The 22808-nt window shown below is 38.4% G+C and overlaps 2 protein-coding genes across 2 annotated transcripts; one reads left to right on the top strand and one right to left on the bottom strand.

Moving 5' to 3' along the window:
• Positions 1–4893: 4893 nt before the first annotated feature.
• LOC105383247 (RNA polymerase II transcriptional coactivator) lies at positions 4894–6126 on the top strand. The gene is made up of 3 exons (XM_011553276.3): positions 4894–5063; positions 5517–5584; positions 5794–6126. Exons 2-3 carry the CDS (start codon positions 5528–5530, stop codon positions 6073–6075), a joined length of 339 nt encoding a protein of 112 aa, XP_011551578.1. The 5' UTR covers positions 4894–5063; positions 5517–5527; the 3' UTR covers positions 6076–6126.
• A 1388-nt stretch (positions 6127–7514) lies between these two features.
• LOC105383246 (ethanolaminephosphotransferase 1) lies at positions 7515–22788 on the bottom strand. The gene is made up of 9 exons (XM_048624567.1): positions 22553–22788; positions 22074–22142; positions 21593–21776; positions 15431–15557; positions 14895–15024; positions 13858–14015; positions 10663–10843; positions 10058–10243; positions 7515–8240 (listed from the first exon to the last, which is right to left on the bottom strand). Exons 1-9 carry the CDS (start codon positions 22607–22609, stop codon positions 8178–8180), a joined length of 1155 nt encoding a protein of 384 aa, XP_048480524.1. The 5' UTR covers positions 22610–22788; the 3' UTR covers positions 7515–8177.
• Between the last annotated feature and the right edge of the window lie 20 nt (positions 22789–22808).

Below are 22808 nucleotides of genomic sequence, written 5' to 3'. Positions count from 1 at the left end.
AACTTCATTTTTTCCAGACTGTCTTTCGCCAGACTAGCAGCGACGGCTGAGGCGGATAAAAGGCGCAAGTATGCAGCCCTAGGACAAGGCTACATGTTTGTGCCTTTCGGCGTAGAGACGCTGGGTCCGTGGGGGCTGGATGCAAAACGCATATTCAAGGAAATAGGCTATGTCTGAAAAAATTGAACAACGCTCATAATTTTTCTAATGATAGGAATAACCCTCCGTATCATCCTAAAAAAAATCTCAGATTTTTCCTATGCGTCAGTAATTTTATAAAAATAAAAACATTTCAAGTTTCACAAAACGGGGATATGATGGCACTTCAGGACTTTTTCCATCGTCTCTATAAAAATATATGGGCAATAAAAAAGAAAAAATTGACAGGCGTCAGTTACATACTCTTTGGTCACACGTCTATCCATAGACCTACAACGTCCAAACAACGACGTCACATCAAAACCTGTCATATTTTTTTTTAATGCCTATAGAGACGATGGAAAAAGTCCTGAAGTGCCATCATATCCCCGTTTTGTGAAACTTGAAATGTTTTTATTTTTATAAAATTACTGACGCATAGGAAAAATCTGAGATTTTTTTAGGATGATACGGAGGGTTATTCCTATCATCAGAAAAATTATGAGCGTTGTTCAATTTTTTCAGACATAGCCTATTGCGACACGGCTGATCGACGACTCCGGCGACCAAAGGGCTGGCAAATACCTAGGACAAATTTAATGATAAGCCTCGCTATCCAGCGGGGCAATGCGGCCAGCCTCTTGGGAACCCTGCCCAACGACGGCGGTGAACTAGAAAATATTTATTATTATTAGGCCGGCTCCATACGTTGGCCCCAACGCTCGTACCAACGTTGGACTGCAAATTGGGTGAGGCGTACATACGTTGGCTAATAAACTAGTTGTGTCCCGGCAGGGCCAACGTAAAGATGTCCGATACAGAAATCTTAACTGCTCTGAGGCGATAAATATGTGCTCATTAATGATTCCCGCTTTTTTGAGTCTTCAATTGAGAAGATCACGCCCATCTTCTGTTGAATGCGGCGCCATGCATCAGCTAATACATTTTGATTTTTATGTTCCTTTCGAGTTTCATCTCATATTATTGGATGTGCTTGTTGTTACGTTCAATAAAATCTGGAACTTTTTAATCCTAACTAATATTATAAATGCGAAAGTCACTGTCTGACTCTCCTACTATAGAATAGATTTATCATATTAGGTTTTGTATTTATTTCAGACAACTGAAAAACTTTAATACCGCGATGTAGGATCTTCATATTAATTCGCCTCGGTTCCATACAAGCTCTCTGTATTGCGCTTTTAGTGCCATCTGTTGGTTATATCCGGAACTGTCTGTCTGTCTGTTACTCTTTCACGCCAAAACTACTGAACGGATTTGAATGAAATTTGGTATACATATGGTCTAGACCCTGAGAAAGAACATAGGCTACTTTTTATTGCGAAACGGAGGTTGTAAGGGGTTCAAAGGGGTGGTTAAAAGTTGTATGCGAATACTTAATTTTAAAAGATAAAAATACTACGGCTGACTGGCGTAGTGGTTAGTGACCCTGACTGCTATGCCGAAGGTCCCGGGTTCGATTCCCGGCCGGGGTAGATCTTTTTTTAAATAAACTTTATATTTAAGCACTTGATGAGCAATAATTAAACATTTTGTTCTAGCGTTTTTGAAACTTCGATCTGTGAGTGGATGAAATAGGTGTTCATATTTTATATGAAGTTCGTCATTTTTGAAGATAAAAACATTATATTTTGTATTTAGGCACTACATAAAAAAAAAAAAATTCGCATATAAAAAAAACCCAGTGTGGGGGTGTAATATAGGGGTTGAAAGTTTTATGGGTGTTGAGTTTTAGAAGTTTTATTTATATAGTAGCTATGTCCGCTCCTAGATGGCGTTGTCGGATCGGATATAGATCGCGGTATGGTTTGATTTTAGCTAATGTACTTATAGTTTGTATGTATTTACAGTAAGATTTTAAGGTCCTCGAAAACAACCCAATATACGACTGTACTTTTCAATACGAGGTTTCATTCATTGTCATTTGGTTCTTATGCGTCATTTTTGAAGATAAAACCATGAAACTTATTACGTAGGTGTTTTAGGAAAATATGCAGAGATTTTCTATACGGAATTCCCATGACTGACACGCACAGGCTAAACGTAGCGTAGGCACATGAAATTAGGAAGGGACGTAGCTTAGGTACCGTATTTTCCCACAAAAACCGGAGTTAGCGGTTGAAATTCGGCATTAACTTAGGCTGTTTTTAACAGCATGCGGATTTGATCACGCACGCGGGATTTCCCCGCACGCGTTCATACCAGTATTCATTGTGACGCGTGGAATATGCACACGAGATGCCGGAAAATGGCGTGCTATCCCACGTGCGTGATGAAATCTGCATGCTGTTAAAACAGCCGTAAAGCTTAGTTACAATAGGATATTGCAAGATACCTAGATGTTTTCAATCTAACATGTCTGCACACCTTAGTAAAGTTATGGTTTTGTTTTGAAAAATGGGAGTTAAAGTGAAAAAAAATAAGTAGTATGAAAAAAACCAAAACTGCATAAGTTAGATGCTTGAAATTAAACATTTATAAATTACTATTCTGCCATTGCTATACAAGTCTTTGCTCAATGAAGTCATGAAAATCATTTTTAGTCAAGTATCTTCGTACTTATTTGTCAACTTTCATCTAATTTAATACCACCATGGCATGTTATTGGGTAGGTAGTTCGGGAGTAGTCCACGGCAAAATAATTTTAAGGCGAAGCGAAGCTCGCGGGCAACAGCTAGTTTTTCCATAAAGGTGATGATTTTGTGGATGAGAAATCCATTCTCGCTTGACGTCCGCACTCGTTGCATGTTGCAAGAGCACTGAGCAAAGCGCCAACGTGTGGGCGTGACTGCCAGCGTTGGCGCAGATTCCTTTGATAAAACCGACACAAGACGGCCAACTACCAACGCTCGCCCCAACGTTGGGGCCAATGCAATTTTCTAGATCCATACGTTGGACGAGTAGCGTTGGGACCTGCGTTGGGGCCAACGTATGGAGCCGGCGTTAAATATTTGCTATTTATTATTTACTAGCTGTTGCCCGCGAGCTTCGCTTCGCCTTAAAATTATTTTGCCGTGGACTACTCCCGAACTACCTACCCAATAACATGCCATGGTGGTATTAAATTAGATGAAAGTTGACAAATAAGTACGAAGATACTTGACTAAAAATGATTTTCATGACTTCATTGAGCAAAGACTTGTATAGCAATGGCAGAATAGTAATTTATAAATGTTTAATTTCAAGCATCTAACTTATGCAGTTTTGGTTTTTTTCATACTACTTATTTTTTTTCACTTTAACTCCCATTTTTCAAAACAAAACCATAACTTTACTAAGGTGTGCAGACATGTTAGATTGAAAACATCTAGGTATCTTGCAATATCCTATTGTAACTAAGCTTTACGGCTGTTTTAACAGCATGCAGATTTCATCACGCACGTGGGATAGCACGCCATTTTCCGGCATCTCGTGTGCATATTCCACGCGTCACAATGAATACTGGTATGAACGCGTGCGGGGAAATCCCGCGTGCGTGATCAAATCCGCATGCTGTTAAAAACAGCCTAAGTTAATGCCGAATTTCAACCGCTAACTCCGGTTTTTGTGGGAAAATACGGTACCTAAGCTACGTCCCTTCCTAATTTCATGTGCCTACGCTACGTTTAGCCTGTGCGTGTCAGTCATGGGAATTCCGTATAGAAAATCTCTGCATATTTTCCTAAAACACCTACGTAATAAGTTTCATGGTTTTATCTTCAAAAATGACGCATAAGAACCAAATGACAATGAATGAAACCTCGTATTGAAAAGTACAGTCGTATATTGGGTTGTTTTCGAGGACCTTAAAATCTTACTGTAAATACATACAAACTATAAGTACATTAGCTAAAATCAAACCATACCGCGATCTATATCCGATCCGACAACGCCATCTAGGAGCGGACATAGCTACTATATAAATAAAACTTCTAAAACTCAACACCCATAAAACTTTCAACCCCTATATTACACCCCCACACTGGGTTTTTTTTATATGCGAATTTTTTTTTTTTTATGTAGTGCCTAAATACAAAATATAATGTTTTTATCTTCAAAAATGACGAACTTCATATAAAATATGAACACCTATTTCATCCACTCACAGATCGAAGTTTCAAAAACGCTAGAACAAAATGTTTAATTATTGCTCATCAAGTGCTTAAATATAAAGTTTATTTAAAAAAAGATCTACCCCGGCCGGGAATCGAACCCGGGACCTTCGGCATAGCAGTCAGGGTCACTAACCACTACGCCAGTCAGCCGTAGTATTTTTATCTTTTAAAATTAAGTATTCGCATACAACTTTTAACCACCCCTTTGAACCCCTTACAACCTCCGTTTCGCAATAAAAAGTAGCCTATGTTCTTTCTCAGGGTCTAGACCATATGTATACCAAATTTCATTCAAATCCGTTCAGTAGTTTTGGCGTGAAAGAGTAACAGACAGACAGACAGTTCCGGATATAACCAACAGATGGCACTAAAAGCGCAATACAGAGAGCTTGTATGGAACCGAGGCGAATTAATATGAAGATCCTACATCGCGGTATTAAAGTTTTTCAGTTGTCTGAAATAAATACAAAACCTAATATGATAAATCTATTCTATAGTAGGAGAGTCAGACAGTGACTTTCGCATTTATAATATTAGTTAGGATTAGGATTTCTGCAAACACAGATAAGTACTCAAGATGACAGTGACACATCATGACAGTTCTCTTATTGTTTGTCATGTCATTCAGTCAATTCAGTGTAAGATTTTCATTTTATTGTCAGAAAAACCGGTGACGTCGAGTAAATTTTAATTTTGTTAGAATTTAATGTAAAGTCGTTGAGAAAACCAATACAAATAATTTTCATATAATTAAATTTTCATAAACCCACCGTCAAGTAATAAGCATTACCTTGAATTTTTCAGATTAAGGTGAGTAATTAATGAAATACTGTATAGGTTAGGTTAGAATCTTTAAGTTGAAGATCTTTCCACCTGTTTAATATAATTAAGGTACCTATGTAGGTGCCGTATTTTTTAAATATGCGTAAAATCTGGTAGTTCAAACAATTCAAATTCAGCACATGTATTTCAGTTTTTTTTTGTAATGCTTGCATGCAAATGCAAGGTTAATTCTTATTAAGTATGAATACATATTTTTTTTTACACTTCCCTACTTTCTTCTCCTGAACCTCCTGCAGGTTGACTGGTTGAGAATACTCTTAGCATTAAGTCCACCTGATTCTACACATACTTTTGTAAATTGTGCAATAAAAGTATAAATAAATGATAACCATGGGGCATGTTTTAATGTGGCCTACATGGAACAACTTTAGATTTGATTGAAAATTAACTACCCATATTAAATAACGTTTTTATTTACAGTTCATTGCAAAATGCCCAAAAACAAGAAAGAGTCTTCTTCGAGTGACAGTGATGAAGGACCAGTGGATGTAAGTTTATCATTTATTAGTTAGACTATACTTGAGCCTTTACAGACTTGCAAAAGATTCATATTCTAATATGCCTTTAAGTGCGAGTGAGAGTTCCAATAAGACAGTTTGACCATTTGAAAATGATTACTTACCATCATTCACATTTTTAGTTCAATTCATGTTCCAATAGATTTCATTTATAAATTTTACTATTCAACTTTTTTCAGCGCAACCCAGTCCCAAGTAAAAAGGCAAAAATGGGCAAATCTGATGATAGTAAGACCAGCTCTAGGACTGATGATAAAGAGCCAACATGGGTATTAGCAGGAACCAAGCTAGTTAAAGTCCGTGAATTTAAGGGTAAATGTTATGTGGATATCAGGGAATTCTACGAAAAGAATGGCCAACTTTTACCGGGTAAAAAAGGAATCAGTCTTAATCCAGAACAGTGGAGGAAGCTATTGTCTATAGGAGATGAAGTAAATGAGGCAGTCTCATCAATGTGTTGATTTGTTTTTGTTACCTTTCTTAATGTTCCTTTATTAAAAACTTAAAATTAATTTATACCTACTTTAATTTTCAACTCTTTCACAACCCATGGCAATCAATTATTATATCAGGCAAAAGCAAATCCTAACTAATATTATAAATGCGAAAGTAACTGTGTCTGTCTGTCTGTCTGTCTGTCTGTCTGTTACTCTTTCACGCCAAAACTACTGAACGGATTTAAATGAAATTTGGTATGCATACGGTCTAGACCCTGGGAAAGAACATAGGCTACTTTTTATCCCGGAATTCCCACGGGAAAACTTTTTAAGGCGAAGCGAAGCGCGCGGGTACAGCTATATATATAAATGTTGTTTTGATATGTGATGCCCTATTAGTCTATGCTAATACTGCTATACCTATTATAACAAGATCAGTATGCAGAATGGAAAGTAAAATAAACAAAGAATTTTCTTCAACATTTATTATTTAATAACATAAAGAATGTACATCCATACCAAACATACCATATATTTTTAATATTAGTAAGTTTACGATAAGAGTCCTAATTGGAATGAGTTTATTATACTAATAAATCAAAATCCCAAAAAAATAACAGTTGAGCAACAAGAAATCAAAATTCTACTAAAATACCTATTTTCATGAGATTCAGCTTATGGTAAGTAAAGTCATGGTACTACGGGTGAAGACTGCAGATAGTATTTATTTATACATTTTTAAATATTTACTATTAAAATGTTTATTGCTGCGGAATGCAAGAGATAAATACAAGTAGGTACTTATTACATATACAAAAAATACATCTTCTGTGAGGTAAAATAAGCCCGAAACGGAATAAGTAAAAAAAGAAAATGTAAAAAAAAAAAGACAGACTGAATTGATGTCGAGGCACAAATCTATAATTTTGCCAGCCAAAAATTAGATTTACAAAAAAAACTCATAATTAAACAAAGAATTTAGGGTTTATAGTTTATACAGTATTCTAATTAGAATTATATAAATCAATATTTAAAAATAAAATACCGAACATAAATCCATTCAATCTAATGTGGTATTGACTAATTTCTACCGAATATTTAATTATTTTCACGTCTAATATTTTTTAGCCATGAAGAAATTTTGTTACAGCAATAAAATGAGTTCACAATACTCAATATCTTGTTTCACGATAATATAACGCCTGCTTTACTATATCCCTTTGTATGAATCGTACATGGATATAACTTAATTGTTATATAGATTATATAGAATACGCATATTTGTGACTACATGATTGATATGTTTTAAAAGGAAAGACCTCCATGTATAGGTATACTGACTGCATTGTGCGGAACAAAACTATAAACGACATTCGCTGCATAAAAAAATAGTTTCTAATAAATCTCTTCCCGCTGGTGTTATGTCCTTATCCAGAGATAATAAATACCACATAAAACGTACATTATGTACTTACTAATGATTGTTTTCCTACTCATGTACTTGTAACATTTAAAACAACCGAGCAAAATAACAAACCCTTAATTTACTACGTAAACAAAAAAAAAACAGCTATTTAACTTAAAATTTATTTACAATGCCACCAGGACTATCCCGATAATAACAGCCAAGTTAATAAAAACTTTGAAATTTGGCCTAAATTATCTGTTTAACAGAGTACACAGTATTAACTAATAACTGCCAGAATAACAATATAATTTTGTGACATTAAAAATAAATATGGCAAAATATTTGGCAAAAACTGTTGACTAGTAATTTGTCAGGAATTATACTAGAACCTCACGATACCATTCTTGCTACTACATACATTGAATACGCTATATTCTAAACGTAATGTCTAAACATATTAATAAAATAGACATAGAATTCATTTAACAGGAAGTCACTATGCGTTTAAATAGGATACTACATAATAAATTCCTTCAATATTGACCAAAAACATCTATGTATTAGATAGAGGTGTACAAATTGTACATGTCAAGATTCCATTAGCCTCTAATAAATGTATACTCTCTACTCAAAGGCTATGGCTATGGGAGCCAGGCTTACAAGCCTAATGAAATCTTGAGGAACCTCAACAATAACCTTTACCAAAGTTAACCTAAATCTATTTAATATGGGGTTTGATATGGAAACACCTTCTATTGAAATGCTCGCACATCTCTCGAACCTAGAACAGAAATTATTGTTGATTAGATTAACATAACTTCAAATCGCGAGTAAACACAATGTAGTGTAGCTGATTTACTGACAGAAATCCACTTAAACCATTATTATAAGATAAGATAATAATATTATGCTTTGTTTCAAAAAGTATTTTTGTTTCATTCAAGCGCGAACGCTATTGTGGCATTGACCGAGCCTTACATTATGATGATTATGATGGAAAAATTTCCATATAAATTTTATTCCAGTATAACTCAACTGAATATCTTAGGGTCTAGACAGACAGACCGCATTTCAACTGTAATCCAACTGCAAATTGCAGTTCAGGTGCAGTTTGAATGCAGTTGTCACGACTGCAATAGGATTGCAAACCAAACGCGAAACACCTGAACTGCAATTTGCAGTTGGATTGCAGTTGAAATGCGGTCCGTCTGTCTAGCTAGACCCTAACTGTACTACCATGAAAAACCTTAAACACTGTTTAACAAGTGTTTAAAACGAAATCTGACAGATTTTGTAGGCGTTTGACAGCGCTAACACCTGTTAAATACTGTCTAAGTTTTTGTGGTAAGGCCCTAATAGTCAATCTAACTGTCTAGCTCATAAATTTGTCACCGACACGAAAAGTAAGCCTCGTAGTAACTATGAAAGAAAACGTATTTTCTTGCATACAAAGTGACGTAGTACAGCGGAATCATCATGAATCTTTTGACAGATAATGTAAGACTGTAAAGCTGCGTACACACCGGGCCAACGAAGGCCAACGAACGGGTTTCGTTGGCCTTCGTTGGTTCAATCTGGACGGCTTAGCGAATGCCAACGATCGCTCGTTGGCCTTTGCCGGCGATCCGAAGCGTGGCGGCAACATCAAAGAAATCGAGCTATTTGAACAAACTCTGTTTGGACGGTCGCCGAAGGCCAACGAACGAACGCTCAGTTGAAGCAAGTGGGCATAGCGTGTAGACGTCCAATTTGATTATTAATTTGGATATTTCCTCCCATTTAGATCATGCAGAAAAACAAAGAATGGAGTAACGGCGATAATAATGATGTTATCGTCGTCCATGATTAAATTGCGAATGAAAGAGAAAAAGAACCGGAATCCAGTGCCAACGAACGTTCGTTCGAGCACTAATTGTATTTGGACGTATTAACGAACTCCAACGAACATGCGGAGCCAACGCTAGCGAACGATAAATATCCTTCGTTGGCCGTTTGTTGGCCCGGTGTGTACGCAGCTTAAGTGACAGAAGAAAACGCGAACTATAGTGTGGCCCATAGACTTAGTGTGTGGCCATTAGTGCTGTGCACTCAATGAGGTATGCCCGCGGCGAGATAGGGAGGGAGAATCGGCTACTGCGTTCTATCATGTCTCTATCTCTGTTACGCTTGTAGCGGCCTCGCCCCACACCTCGTCGCGCATGCCTCAGGGAGTGCAGTACCAAAGTGCTATAAAGTGTACTCACCACCCCGGCCCCATACGCGATATCCGGGATCAGGAGGCCGTTGAACACGTCGCTCATCTGATCCACGATCAGGGCTAGTAGCCCGGGGCGCATTTAAAACGTGACTTCAGTTTTGCATCGCGCTTACTTACATCTATTTATTTATCTACTCTTTATTGTATACAAAAACAAACAGAGAAAAAGTAAGCACACAAAGGCGGGCTTATTGCCAAAAAGCAATTTCTTCCAGCCAACCCTCGGTTGGTGCATCGCGCAGCTTCAAGAGCGAGCGCGACGGAAATCTGCTGTCACGTCTTAAATGCGCCCCTTACTAGCCTCTCAGGCGTCACTGGGAGTAATTATAAAGTCTACTCACCACCCCGGCTCCGTACGCGATGTGCACGGCGGAGCTGAGCGCGGCCAATGCGCCCAGCAGCAGCAGCTCGGCGGCGGGCGACACGCCGCGCCAGCACGCCAGCGCCACCGCCCCAGCGTAGGGAATTAGGAGGCCGTTGAATATGTCGCAGCGGGTGTCGCTCATTTGGGCTACTATCAGGCGGCACTGGAAGTGGAAATTTGTGATTTAAATGGTTTGATCTTTGACAAATAAAGGGGCATCAGCGGCTGCAACGCATCCGTGAATCTAAGCATCTTGCCAAATATTTAGTGCCGTACATTTTTGTTCCTTGGCTATAGATCAGATTTAGTTACTAAACGGTTCATTTCTATTTCTTCCTGTTTTCGTTTCGTTCATTCCTCTACAGGTAATAAGCATATCACTAAGGCAACATATAACTCGTAGGTAAATAGGGTGCCCGAATTTCGCCTCCTGGAGTAACATATGAACTATTTCTTACTTACGTCCGGCGCTCCCTGGCTGGGCATTAATCTGACTGGCCAATCTTTTCATCACCAGCTTTAGTGTTTGTCACCGACACATATAAGGAGTAGGTAAATATACCATAAAAGAACAACACTCACATTAATATTCGAGAAGATGGTCCCGGTGACGATGTAGAAGAGGCGCGGGCCGCGGCTGATGATGTCTGTGGGCGAGTAGAGCGCCCAGTACGAGCTCAGAAGGAAAAATAGCACGAGCGGGACCAGCGGCCGCACGGCTTCAGTGAATGAACGCATCTTGCCCGTCTTGTCGCGGTACGATCTGGAAATGATAGGGGTTCATATTATTTTATGGGACTGGACGAATGATAATAAGAGAGTATTTTAAGCGCGTTAGTAGTCGAATAGCGTTGCAGTGTTTTACTTATTCCGTCAACCCCTCCAAGCATTTACCACTGGGTGGCGACTCTCCCGCACCACACAAATTAGCGTTTACTCGCCACTGCTAGAACGGTTTAAAAACTCGCACTATCCTGGAGTAGCGACCACGACTAGGCAAACAAAGTGTAGTACGCCTTCCGGCTAGATGGGGTGACGAATTGCAAAAGTTGCCTGGTAATGATTGGCTACGGAAATATATAGATCGCATTCAGTGGCGTGCTATGGTAGACGCCTTCGTCTACGGCTATATGCTAAAGAAGAAGATCGGTCGATTACCCTTATTTGTAAATATTCAACATTATAAACGTTTGTGCTTTATATTGAGCTCTGGGCGATGCTTCAATCCCTTCAGCGGTGCCATATAGACTATCGCTATATCGAGGTGTTGAGATGTATGTACAATGCTGCCACAATGTCAGTTCGATTACACGAACATAGCATAAAACCGATCCAGTTGCAAAGGGGCGTGAGACAGGGAGATGTTATTTCTCCGAAACTGTTCACCTGTGCACTGGAAGATGTTTTTAAGCTTGTAGAGTGGAAAAGACTGGGCATTAACGTCAATGGCGAATATATCTCTCATCTACGATTTGCTGATGACATAGTTATTATGGCGGAAACGCTGGAGGAGTTAGGCGAAATGCTCTCAGACCTCAATGATGCCTCTAAACAAGTTGGGCTGAAAATAGGGTTTCTGATTTCTCGACCTGTTTTCGTTCTCGAGCTTCGAGAATTCTCGACTCTTCTCGAGTCTCGAGACTTTCTAAGAAAACCTTTAGAAAAAAGCCTTAATTTAAAAAAAAAAACAAGAAATCTCGTTTTTTTACTTTTTCAACTGAATCACAAAAAACTACTAATACTCATAATTAGCTGTCTAGCTAGCTACTAATTACTAGTACAAGGTGGGCCAAAAGTAATCACCCTATTGGAAGTTGCTCTCATTTGTGCAAATGGCCGCCAATTTCAAATCAGTTTTGATATTGGTGGACTAGACAAATGCAGAATACAAGTTCAGAAGCCGTGGAGTCATATACTCCCCAAGATCGCGGAATAATTGTGTTAACTCAGTTTCGGGTCGTCTTTTTTCGTTTTATCTGTCATTTTTGTTTGCAAGGACTTAGTACAAAGTGCTTGTGTTTATGTAAATAAACCCGTGTCTCTGGAAGCCAACATTCGACAGCGACACGAGTGCGAGAATTTCTTGCCGGAAGTTTTCGCTGAAATGATGAGAAATGCCATAAAACGAGCCCGTATGGCAATCAATTGTGACGGCGCCCATTTGGCCGATATCATCTTCTCGACTTTACCCATAAAATTGTAAAGGTTCAAATAAACATAATCAAAAAACAGAATTGAAGTTTGTCATTTAGAAATAAAATGAGAGCCAAACAACATCGGATGACTTTTTTTGGTCCACCTGTACCCGTATCATGAAAAACCGCAGCATATTCTATTCGATAGTCTATTCGAAAGTGCTGTCAACCTGTCAACAACAAAATGGCGGTGTATTGCGGTGTACAGATTTGCGAAAGTTTGACAGCTATCATTCCATAGGTCATTGTCAGAATAATATCATGTACTCTGTGGTCATTCTTTTCGAAACTCATTCGAAAGGTAAAAAGTGTTCGAAAGTGCTGTCAAGTTGACAATAGTCGCACTCGCATTCGATTCTATTCGTTAGTTCGAATTTTCATGATACGGGTACTGAACTAAGAAACAGTACGTAACTATTACTACGTTATCTTTTAATCATTCATTGGTATTATCAGTACAGCACTAGCGTAAATGGAGATGAAACATAATATATCATAATACACGCGCATGGTATGCGTGTGTGTTGTTAAGCGGCGCAGGAAAATTCGTTGAAATTGAATATCCTTAATTTTTATCTCAAGGCTCGAGAAATTCTCGAGTCTTCAGATTTTTTTCTCGTCTCGAACCAAGCCGAATTTCTCGAATCTTCTCGAGCTCGAGAATTCTCGAGCAGAAACCCTAGCTGAAAATGAACATGGACAAGACAAAGGTCATGTCGAACGAACATGTTTCATCATCGCCCGTAACTGTAGGAGGTGTCACCATCGAAGTTGTCGATCAGTATCCCTACCTAGGACAAGTGATCCGATTAGGTAAATCCAACTTCGATGGGCAGCGTTCGGGAAATTACGACACATCTTCACTGAAAACATACCTCAGTGTCTGAAAACAAAAGTTTTCAATCAGTGCGTGTTGCCAGTGATGACCTACGGAGCCGAGACGTGGTGCTTCACCAAAGGGCTTATCCACAAGCTCAGAGTTGCTCAGCGTGCTATGGAAAGGGCTATGTTAGGCGTGTCCCTGCGAGATAGGATTCGTAATGAAGAAATCCGCAGGAGAACTAAAGTTACCGACATAGCCAAAAGGATTAGCACGCTGAAGTGGCAATGGGCTGGCCACGTAGCCCGCAGAGCCGACGACCGCTGGAGTACAAAGGTTCTGGAGTGGAGACCCCGTGTCGGCAAACGGCGTGTCGGTCGCCCCCCAACCCGTTGGTCTGATGATCTGCGGAAGGTAGCGGGAAGCCGCTGGATGCAGATGGCGGGTGACCGTTTGGGGTGGCGATCGTTAGGAGAGGCCTATGTCCAACAGTGGACTACAGAAGGCTGAGAGAGAGAGAGAGAATTGAGCGCATTCAATGCACGCTGAGGCGAGTAACAAATCATACGCAAAAATATACGCATACAACATGACATGGTATCATTATATTATTATTTGAACGCCTTTTAATATTCTCTATTATACCTTGTTTACCGGGGAAATACATCTGATAGAACCCTAATTACATTCGAATAAGGGTAGCTTTTGTTTGTATCAGATGTCTTTCCCCGGGAAATGAAATATACTTTTAAAGGTACTCACTTGTAAATATTCCACAGTATGACCGTCTGGCTGGTGAGCATGGCGGACACGTAGAGCACGAGCTCGAACACGACGCCCGGCGACACGCCGCCCGGCAGCGGCACGTGCCACGCCTTCGGCCCGATGATGGACGTCACTAGCAGCAGGATGCACGAGCCCTGGAATGTGGGAAGATGGTGGTTAACTGGAGTTATACATATTCTATTCTATTTACTGTGGGGGTGTATGTACCTGCACTTGGCTCTCTCGAGTGGAACCAATGTGCATAACCCCAAGGTCTAAACAGCCTTCCAAAGCTTTTGCCACCACGCTGCTCCACTGAGGATTGGGGGGTTCACATCACATATCTACAGTATGTGCAAAATCTAGATATATGCAGGTTTCCTCACGACGTTTTCCTTCACCGGAAGAGCGATGGTATACATTGTACTTAAATTCAAAGAACTCATTGGTACACATCAGCGCCGGGATGTGTACGAATGAGTTCTTTGAATTTTCACCAAGCTTCATATTCTACCATGCTTCATATATTATGTGTGTTTTATTTGGCCAATAGCCGAAGAGTCTAATGCTGCGAAGTAGGTGTATGCACTTTTTGTTGGTGTTATGGTAATTGCATTGCCTATTTTCGGAGCCAATCGATAACCGATGAATAATGACATAACCAGAGACCTTCGTCGTCGTTCAGTTGGGTGAGCCGCTGCACCGTCTGGTCATATAAGTCATGTTAAACCCTTTCATGCCGTAAATCCGATAATATAAAAATGGGAATACTAATGAGAAATAGCTTATAGGCGTTCGAGTCGATTCTATTCTATGGATGGATGAATTGATGTGTATTCTTTTACGGGAAGATATTATAGATATGATAGACATATTATGAATTTTGCCATGTACCTACCAAACTGACATTCTAAATTGACACATATAGTCTACTTTTTATCCCGGGAAACCCACGAGAAAACTTTACGCAGGCGGAAAACAGCGCAAACCTTGCGTGAACAGCTAGTAACAAAGTATAACACAAATCAACTCACAATCATGGTAAAGTCGTACCCCCACGGCAGGAACATGACGCCCGTGTTGTACTTCTCCCAGTGCGTGAAGTAGAAGTTGAAGAAGACATTCCACACCACGAAGAAGAAGCGAAGCGTGCTCAGCTCAGCCCTGGAAATGTGGTTGAAAATGCGTGAAAACTTGAGTTTGAAATACCTACTTTGCGTAAGAAGTGGAGATTTGCTTTGTAAGATAAGAACTATCGGAAAAAATATCAGATTTTGCTGAAGCAATGCTAAACAATGTTTCCCCCTCACGAAATTTCATCCGTTTTGGAACAGTCCGTTTTGAAAGAGTTACACAATACGTAAGAGAAAAACATTGATCTTAATCTCCTATTCCCTCCATCCAAAGGTTGTCTGGCAGAGATTGCTTTTCGTGATAAGCCTTTTGTACCCTAATTAAGTTGCAACTTGCTAATTTTATTATTCTTTGTTGGTGTACAAATAAAGTGTATTCTATCTATCTATTGATCGCTCGGACTCTACAATCCAGCTAAGATCGTACTTGTACTGACCTTCCAAAGATGCTGTAGAGGCAGGTGGGTATGAGCACGGCGGAGTACGAGTCGAGCCCGTGGTCGAACAGCTCGCCCAGCGGCCCGCTGGTGCCGGTGCGCCGCGCCTGCTTGCCGTCGATGCCGTCTGAGAATGGAGCCAACATCATTACAACCTGCACACCTAATAGACAAAAGTTTTGCGTCGCGCTAAACTTTGCGCGGCCTCGACAGCGAGCGTGACGGAATTTTTGCGAACCGTGCTAGGTATGCTGGAGTGTCGTCAACATCATCGTCATATATACCGAACACGTCCCCACTGCTGTGGCACAGGTCCCCTTCCAATGAAGGAAGGGTTTTAGGCCTAGTCTACCACGCTGGCCTGTGAATATAGCCAGCATCATTACAACCTGGTGTACGAAGAGCTTATCTACACTAGCAGGCGCATATCCGACTGAGCTACCTACCACTACCACCACTCTAACCCATTATAATGTATGTTGGCAAGGGTTGAGGGCACGTTCGATGCTTTTAGGACACCTGGCCAGGATAATTTGAACCTTATGTGTATGCTGTGAGGGCACGTGAATTTTAAGTCGTCTACAACCAGCGTCAAATTTCGTAGGTCATGAGGTCGGTAACTCTTACAATATGTTGGTATTATACGTTTACTAAAGCCAAACTTATGGTTTGTAGTTAGTTACGTATCAATCACGATTTAAAGATTAAATAATAGTACACATTCGGATTTTACGATGATTATTATTTATCGGTGCAGATTACCTATATTAGATAGGTATACCAATGATAAAACATTCAGAAACGGGACTGATTATCCTCTGTATTTTTCTTATTTACAGAAATAAATAACAAAATCACTGCAACAGCAGCTGAGCACAAAGTAGACATGTATTTAATTATCTAGCTGACCTTACGGCCTTCCGCGAAGCGCTAAAATCTTAGACCTTTTTACGGTTCAGACTGTAAATACGAATTTAGCAAACATTATAAAATTCGAGGTTAAATTACGTCTTAAGGCTGTTCACATACTGTACTTGGAAGATCGGAAATTGTATTCCAGAGTATCAGTTAAAATTTTGACCGTGAAGAAGCTTTTTAAATCTAGTATTTTTTTTAATTTATGAAATTAATCATGACATTTCGATAATCAAATAAAAGAGGATGGGCAAAAATATATGGGAGCTGGGACCACCCTCCAATAGCAATAAGACTAACATCGTTGAATAGCTCTTGTCAATAGGAATAACTTTTGCTTTGACAGCTTTGTTGTCACAGTTGTCCGTTCAGAGATATTTGACTTATAAGTTCCGATACTCGTCAGTTCATCTTACTGCTATTGGAGGCTGGACCACCCTCCAATAGCAGTAAGACTAATGTCGTTGGATAGGTCTTGTCAATAGGAATAACTTTTGCTTTGACAGCTTTGTTGTCACAGTTGTCCGTTCAGAGATATTTGACTTATAAGTTCCGATACTCGTCAGTTCATCTTACTGCTATTGGAGGATGGACCACCCTCCAATAGCAGTAAGACTAACGTCGTTGGATAGGTCTTGTCAATAGGTATAACTTTTGCTTTGACAGCTTTGTTGTAACAGTTGTCCGTTCAGAGATATATGACATATATAAGTTCCGATAGGATAAAATGTAGTTTTATACCTTGCACCTCTACTCCCATTAATTATGTTTAAATTGTCTCTTCCATCCAAAGGTTGTCTGGTAGGGATTGCTATAAGCAATAAGGCCGCCTTTTTTGTACTATTTATGTATATAAGTTGTGAATTGTAATGTGACTTTAATGGTGCAAAATAAAGAGTATTCTATTCTATTCTATTCTATAATTAATGGTGGAGGAGTGTTGTGTTTGTGGTCGTCGTATATGGTGACCTTCAACTCCACTCCACTCCATTCCACTCCACTCCACTTCACTCCATTCCATTCGATTCTCTTCTATTCCATTCTATTATTTTAAGTAGCGTGTAAGTTTATAGTTGTGTGATGAAATAAACGCTTTAGTTTGTCTACAATCTATCCGGTTTGCCACTCGTGATTGTGTTCGGATAGTGTTTTATCTGTAAGACATTGCCTTATTGCCTTTGGTGACAGAGTAATAAATGGTTGTGATCCTATAGGTAGGATATTCGACCCCATTCCCGCTAATCGGTCAGCCTCGCAATTTCCTTTGATATCGTTATGACCTATCGTCCAGTGAGCGGTGGTAGCTCAGTCGGGTAAGCGCCCGCTTCTCACGCAAGAGATGCGGGTTGGAATCCTGGCGCTGACATGTACCAATGAGTTCTTTTAACTTAAGTACAATGTATACCATCGCTCTTACGGTGAAGGAAAACATCGTGAGGAAACCCGCATATCTAGATTTAGCACATCTAGATATGTGAACCCACCAACCCGCAGTGGACCAGCGTGGTGGGAAATGGTCCAAGCTTAGGAAGGCAGTTTAGACTTTGGGGATATGCACAAAGGTTCCACTCGAGAGAGCCATGTGCAGGTACTGACACCCCCACAGAGAATAGATTAGAATAGAATAGGACCTATCGTTCATTGTATTGTTATATCATTCAAAATGCCCAACTTTTTCAGTGTTCTTTGACATTCTAAAATTAATTTAGATTTTGTAACAGTTCTTCCTAAGGCACATAGAATAGGCATGCTGTCTGTGTAGAAGCATATATTGGATTTTTTTGTGTCTTTTATTTGTGTAGCTCCGTCAAATAGGCTGGCAGCTGCCTTAAAAACAGTAGCTTTGTTCCCGAAATTGACATAGTATTCTAAGTTAAGTTACGGGCAGAATACACCTCCACCGCTGCCCTTTTTGTTTTTTATCGTCAGTTATTGTCATCCAATATGCCCAGATCTCGTCTGATAGTGTAGATAGTGTAATTATAATAATAAATAATTAAATAATCACCGTGTATTATTTCCCGAGAAAATATTTAATTAACCCCAAATAAGTCAAATATCTCTGAACGGACAATTGTGACAACAAAGCAGTCAAAGCAAAAGTTATTCCTATTGACAAGACCTATCCAACGACATTAGTCTTACTGCTATTGGAGGGTGGTCCAGCCTCCAATAGCAGTAAGATGAACTGACGAGTATCGGAACTTATAAGTCAAATATCTCTGAACGGACAACTGTGACAACAAAGCTGCCAAAGCAAAGGTTATTCCTATTGACAAGACCTATCCAACGTAATTAGTCTTACTGCTATTGGAGGGTGGTCCAGCCTCCAATAGCAGTAAGATGAACTGACGAGTATCGGAACTTATAAGTCAAATATCTCTGAACGGACAACTGTGACAACAAAACTGTCATAGCAAAAGTTATTCCTATTGACAAGACCTATCCAACGATGTTAGTCTTAATGCTATTGGAGGGTGGTCCCAATCTGCCCATTGTCATTTAACACCTACAGAATCATAGAGGTAGGTTTCCCCATCATGTTTTCCTTCAACGTAAGAAGCACTTCTAAACATTATGTGTGATTTCAACATAACTTGTACAATGTCCTACCTACCTATATGCAGTGGTGTGAAATGGAATTTGAGCCTTCTATGTACGACGCGGCTTGTCATAATGAGCTCGCACCTTTACCTACTTCTGTTCTGTAAAGTGGTTTTGTATTTTTTGCCTGAAAAAGTAGAAGGCAATTTCATACTCTTTAACTTTATCATAATAGTAGCGTAATAATATTATTCATATAACAATATAATATAACAATATTATAATAGTAGCGTATAGGTAGTAAAATAATTCAAAATATTAGTAAGTGCATTGTTATAGGTATCTGAAAATAGAAAACGGAGACAAGAATAGGCAAGGTCGGACGAAATAAATTATACAGCGCTGCAAACTCCGCTTCCGATGGGCAGGCTGTAATTTTGAAATGACCGGTGACCGTCTATCTGGTAATAATTATTATATTGAAGGCCACGTTTTATTGTATTTATAAAATATATTTTGAATGTTTTGATTCAATACTTTTGATAACATTATAGATAAGCTCTTATTGCGATGATAATTTTCTATTAAATAACTAAATCTACTGTTTTCAATTTCCCGTCACCGTATACAGGCAATGACGAAAAACGAGAGAATAACTCGTATCAAATTATAAAGATTATGCTTCCGCTTACATAAAATCAAAATACATACCTATAAGTAGGTACTTATAGTGAAGAGAGTAATTTTATCGCACGTTTTAGATTAGGCAATATTAAATTATATCAAATATTTGTAATGAGGACAAGAATATTACTATCGGTTCAACTATCAGGCGTCACTAACGCTTGATAACAAAGGGCAGGTCAACATACGCTTAATTTTAACTTTAATAGGCATCTACATAGTTTGAACACATGTTAAATCTAATGAGCTTGTTTGTTTTGCTATCCATAATCATAGATATTATTATAATCCCGGGTAAGCTACAAATACCTACCTACCTAATAACTATAACTGGCTACGTTGTTGACTCAAGTCAATTAACACAATAGGGTTCAAAGTTGGTCTAACGTAACGTAGACAAGAGTTTGTTTACATAGTTATTATCTGAGTTTATGATACATAATTATAACCAATGCAAGTGGAAGAAATTTTGTGTATACTTTACTACGTAATGTAAAAAAGGTACCGACTTAGTAGGTGCTTATCAGCATAAATGCGGTAGGATGTTTTGGCGATTTCTGTTATTTTAACTTAAAATAGACAGAATATAAGTAGGTACTTTGCATTTTTTCTTGAAAGAGTATACATAACACTTAATGCATTTGGAGCTGGACTAGATTTTTCACCGTCATGAAACGATTAGCCACCGTCGCTGACTTTTTTGTATTAGCATAGCGTTACAAATTCATGTGTATTTAGCCATTCTTAAGGGCCAGCACAACTACGTATTGTATTTGACTATAATATCTACAGTACTTCCACCCTGTATAGTTATTCTATAGGAAGCAAAACCGATATAATATAATATATACCATTAGTATTCATTGCTAACCAACAACAGTAACTTAATTGACTTACTCAAGTTTACTTAATAATGAGATTATCATCAAGGTTTCAGCTGTAGGTAGGTATGCCTACTACGGTCTACTCTAACTGCGTTGCAGCAAATTATTATTATGGTCGTTATATTTTCTTCCTGTTTTACGAGTATGTGTTTCCGTGGTGTTTGGAAATGATTCGTTAATTAACCTTCAGCAGTTTTGAGAAATAACACTTTACTGAAACGCTCAGAGGAGTTTAAAATGGCTATAAAAATTGGGCAAGTCAACTCCTGCAATTGAAAAAGATAGCGAATATGAAAAACGTGTAGAAATGCTTGTCCTTGCCATACCTGTGTTTACAGTACACGACTTATCACCAATTTCAGAATTTGTGAAAATAATTATCATTGCCAGAGGCAATACTTTAGAGCATACAGCTCAGGATGCAATCATCCTATTGTAATTATTTCTGCACCTTCTAGTTCGTCCAATCATGGTAAATGACCTACCGACTGACAGGACAATTGATCAGGAATTATCATTTTTACATAAGCTAGAGTGGACCCAGACGGTTCGTTAATGCTCCACAGCACAAATCGTATTTTTCAAATCAGAAGTGAATTTTGATAAATCACGACGGTACCGCAACACATTTAAAATACAATAGTACAGTATACTATAGCTTTTCCAGTGAAGGAATACATCCTTCTAAATTCTAAAATGGGGATACGGCTCGCGTCCTATCACATGAGTACAAGTGTACAGAGACTACAGCATTGCAAATCAAAGTCCATAACAATTAAACGTTGCAGACCTTATCTACCACTTTCACACATTATTTTAAGCTCTATTAACTGGCTTGGCCTTCACTCTTCAACATTATGCTAATTGAGAATTGTGAAGTTTACATACTATCCACACATCAGTAATTTTAATTTAGTTATAGGTGAACTATTTGACTAACATTTTGTCCCTAATTAAATACTTCCTAGAACTTATTTATTGATGAGCACAAAAAGTCAAATTTTGATATAAAATAAGATTTGATTTGAATTTGATCTTTTGTTTTATTTTGCATGTACCATAATTTTTTTATTTAGTGTGAGTGAATTAAAAAAAATATATACCAACTAGAAAATATAGATTAACATTTTCTTACCTAATGTATAGGCAACAAACAGGTTGACAGCGCTCACAGCCCACACCCAGCTTGGTATAGCGAGGCTATCGTCCGTCATTGCGTAGAACCCATAGTCATAATAGGAGAATAGGGCAAAGTTTAGGACAGTCAGTAGAAACCCAGTGAATGTTAGCAGGTTAGGGGCAACCCACATCGGACAAAACTGGAAAAAGGTTATGATTGGTTCAGTATTGGAATAATAACTAAAACATTGGACTTGGGGGAGGAGGATTAATTAAAATTTATTGTAATTAGCTTCTAATCTAATACATTCACAAATTAAGAGGTTTGACTGAAACTTGCTTCTCCATAAAGATTTCGATGGTCACATGAAGCATATATTATGAATTTCCAATAGTTGTTCAGATTGACCCCTGAATCACCCTTTCTATTGGTCCAATATTTACTGGATATCCTGTATTTATATTATTATATAATAAATTCTTATAAAATTAATTACCTGCATGCACCAGTTCCAAAATGGGTGCATAACATAGTTGCTCAGTACACTTGTGTCAATGGAGTTGTACTGAAACAATAAAAAAAACAATTCACTGAAGGCACTCGCAGACTAGGTCCAGCATAAACAAGGCATGAGAAGAAAACAATTTAATATTTTAAGAGGTTACCTTACCATGCATAATGTTATTGATTTTTATGACAAAGGTACTTATTTTTAAAAAGAAAAGTATCATGTTATACGTAAATAACAAGCCGGATTACATTTTAGATTATTGTATGTGCTTATACTAGGCCGAGAAGTTACATTAAAATAACAAAATGTAGAGAAACTGTAAAGTTCTAATACGATCTCTTTCAAGCATTAGATGAGATGTTGTTGATAATACGGCATCTCCTTTCTTTAACGGATAATTATTGAGGGTGCCAGAGGTATTTTTAATATCGACTTCATTTATTCGAACAATATTTTTGCATTACCTTATATCTTTCAAATCCTTCCAACTGCTCTTTAGATAAATAACGGTGCGCCATCATTTTTGTTGTTTTGAAATAAATATTTTACAAAACAAACCACGATCTTTTCACACACATATCCAAAACTCACATTTGTGAATTTGATTTCATATTTTTTTAAATATTCGCATTTCAAAACATTTGTCACGCACAAACTCAGGCACTTCCGCCACAAAATAATGAATGAAATTGAATGAAATGAATGAACGATTGATCAAAA

This window comes from Plutella xylostella, chromosome 12, assembly GCF_932276165.1.
Source record: "Plutella xylostella chromosome 12, ilPluXylo3.1, whole genome shotgun sequence".
NCBI classification, from domain to species: domain Eukaryota; kingdom Metazoa; phylum Arthropoda; class Insecta; order Lepidoptera; family Plutellidae; genus Plutella; species Plutella xylostella.
This window is presented reverse-complemented; position numbering and strand designations above follow the sequence as displayed.

What these genes read in the sequence shown, in the direction of transcription:
- LOC105383246 (XM_048624567.1), bottom strand. Translation starts at nt 22,609, where the DNA reads ATGATGGCGCACCGTTATTTATCTAAAGAGCAGTTGGAAGGATTTGAA. An exon ending in AAGGATTTGAAAGATATAAG is followed by an intron (nt 22,143 to 22,552) that starts GTAATGCAAAAA and finishes TTATTGTTTCAG; the next exon opens with TACAACTCCATTGACACAAG. An exon ending in GTTTGTTGCCTATACATTAG is followed by an intron (nt 15,558 to 21,592) that starts GTAAGAAAATGT and finishes CTCCATTCTCAG; the next exon opens with ACGGCATCGACGGCAAGCAG.
- LOC105383247 (XM_011553276.3), top strand. Translation starts at nt 5,528, where the DNA reads ATGCCCAAAAACAAGAAAGAGTCTTCTTCGAGTGACAGTGATGAAGGA. An exon ending in GTGATGAAGGACCAGTGGAT is followed by an intron (nt 5,585 to 5,793) that starts GTAAGTTTATCA and finishes AACTTTTTTCAG; the next exon opens with CGCAACCCAGTCCCAAGTAA.